This window comes from Penaeus monodon, chromosome 29, assembly GCF_015228065.2.
Source record: "Penaeus monodon isolate SGIC_2016 chromosome 29, NSTDA_Pmon_1, whole genome shotgun sequence".
Classification (NCBI taxonomy): Eukaryota; Metazoa; Arthropoda; class Malacostraca; order Decapoda; family Penaeidae; genus Penaeus; species Penaeus monodon.
Window position 1 is genome coordinate 1,094,155 of NC_051414.1, and position 801 is coordinate 1,094,955.

Here is an 801-nt window from a genome sequence, read left to right on the forward strand (position 1 = left end):
AAACATACATATTCCACAAACCACTGCAAGTCCCATCAAGTCAGCAACCCTTATAATGACTCAGTTAATGGTTCTTGCAGGTGTGAGAATCTGGGTCAGCATGCGGTTGGCTGAGGATTCTGGCCAGGATGAGACTGTCCGTGCATCTGCTGGCCTGCTGTGTCTCCTTTCTGCTGGGATTCATCCTCTTCTGCCTCTATGGCGGGTTTTGGTAACCCTGGACAGTCCTGTTAGTTGAACATGATGGAATTCCTTTGGTAATCCGTGCAACCTTGTCGACATTTCCTCGTTTTCTTCGATTGGATTTTTTGTATAAATATTTAGAAGGGACACTAATTTAAAACAGTAAATGTTTAACTTCTTTTTTTACACGATGTGTTTTAAGGGTGCAAATTGTGAATGTGATAATGCATGACTAATGGAAGAAATCATTAATGCTATTCTTTTGCACTGACAGATTTCAGGCTTCCTCCAGCGACGAGATATACCCTTAACGAGGAAGATAAACCAGGTTACGGCGATGTTGGAATATTACAGGTAACGAATGATTAATTAATAGCAGTATGATTAATAAAAAAAAACGTCAATAATCTGATAATGAATCAATGTTGCACTAACAACTTGATTTGTTAATTAGCTGACATATTTATATTTTTTTTTCCTTGTTTCTTCGACAGAAATTAGGCGTTGAATTTTTAAAAGACTTTAAGAATCCTTGTTGGTATGAATATGTGGAGGAGGAGAAGCAGGTGAACTTTTATCAAGAAATTATCAAGTCTTCGTCGCGGCTTAGGTATGTAC

The 801-nt window shown here is 38.1% G+C and overlaps 1 protein-coding gene across 1 annotated transcript in view; it reads left to right on the top strand.

The window, feature by feature from the left end:
- The window catches only part of LOC119591877 (carbohydrate sulfotransferase 15-like), a gene marked incomplete at its 5' end in the record, with an annotated part of 29,200 nt that overhangs the window by 23,636 nt on the left and 4,763 nt on the right, over positions 1-801 (top strand). The window contains 4 exon segments of the mRNA XM_037940615.1: positions 81-203; positions 205-229; positions 458-537; positions 678-793. Coding sequence (XP_037796543.1) covers positions 129-203; positions 205-229; positions 458-537; positions 678-793 — 296 coding nt within the window.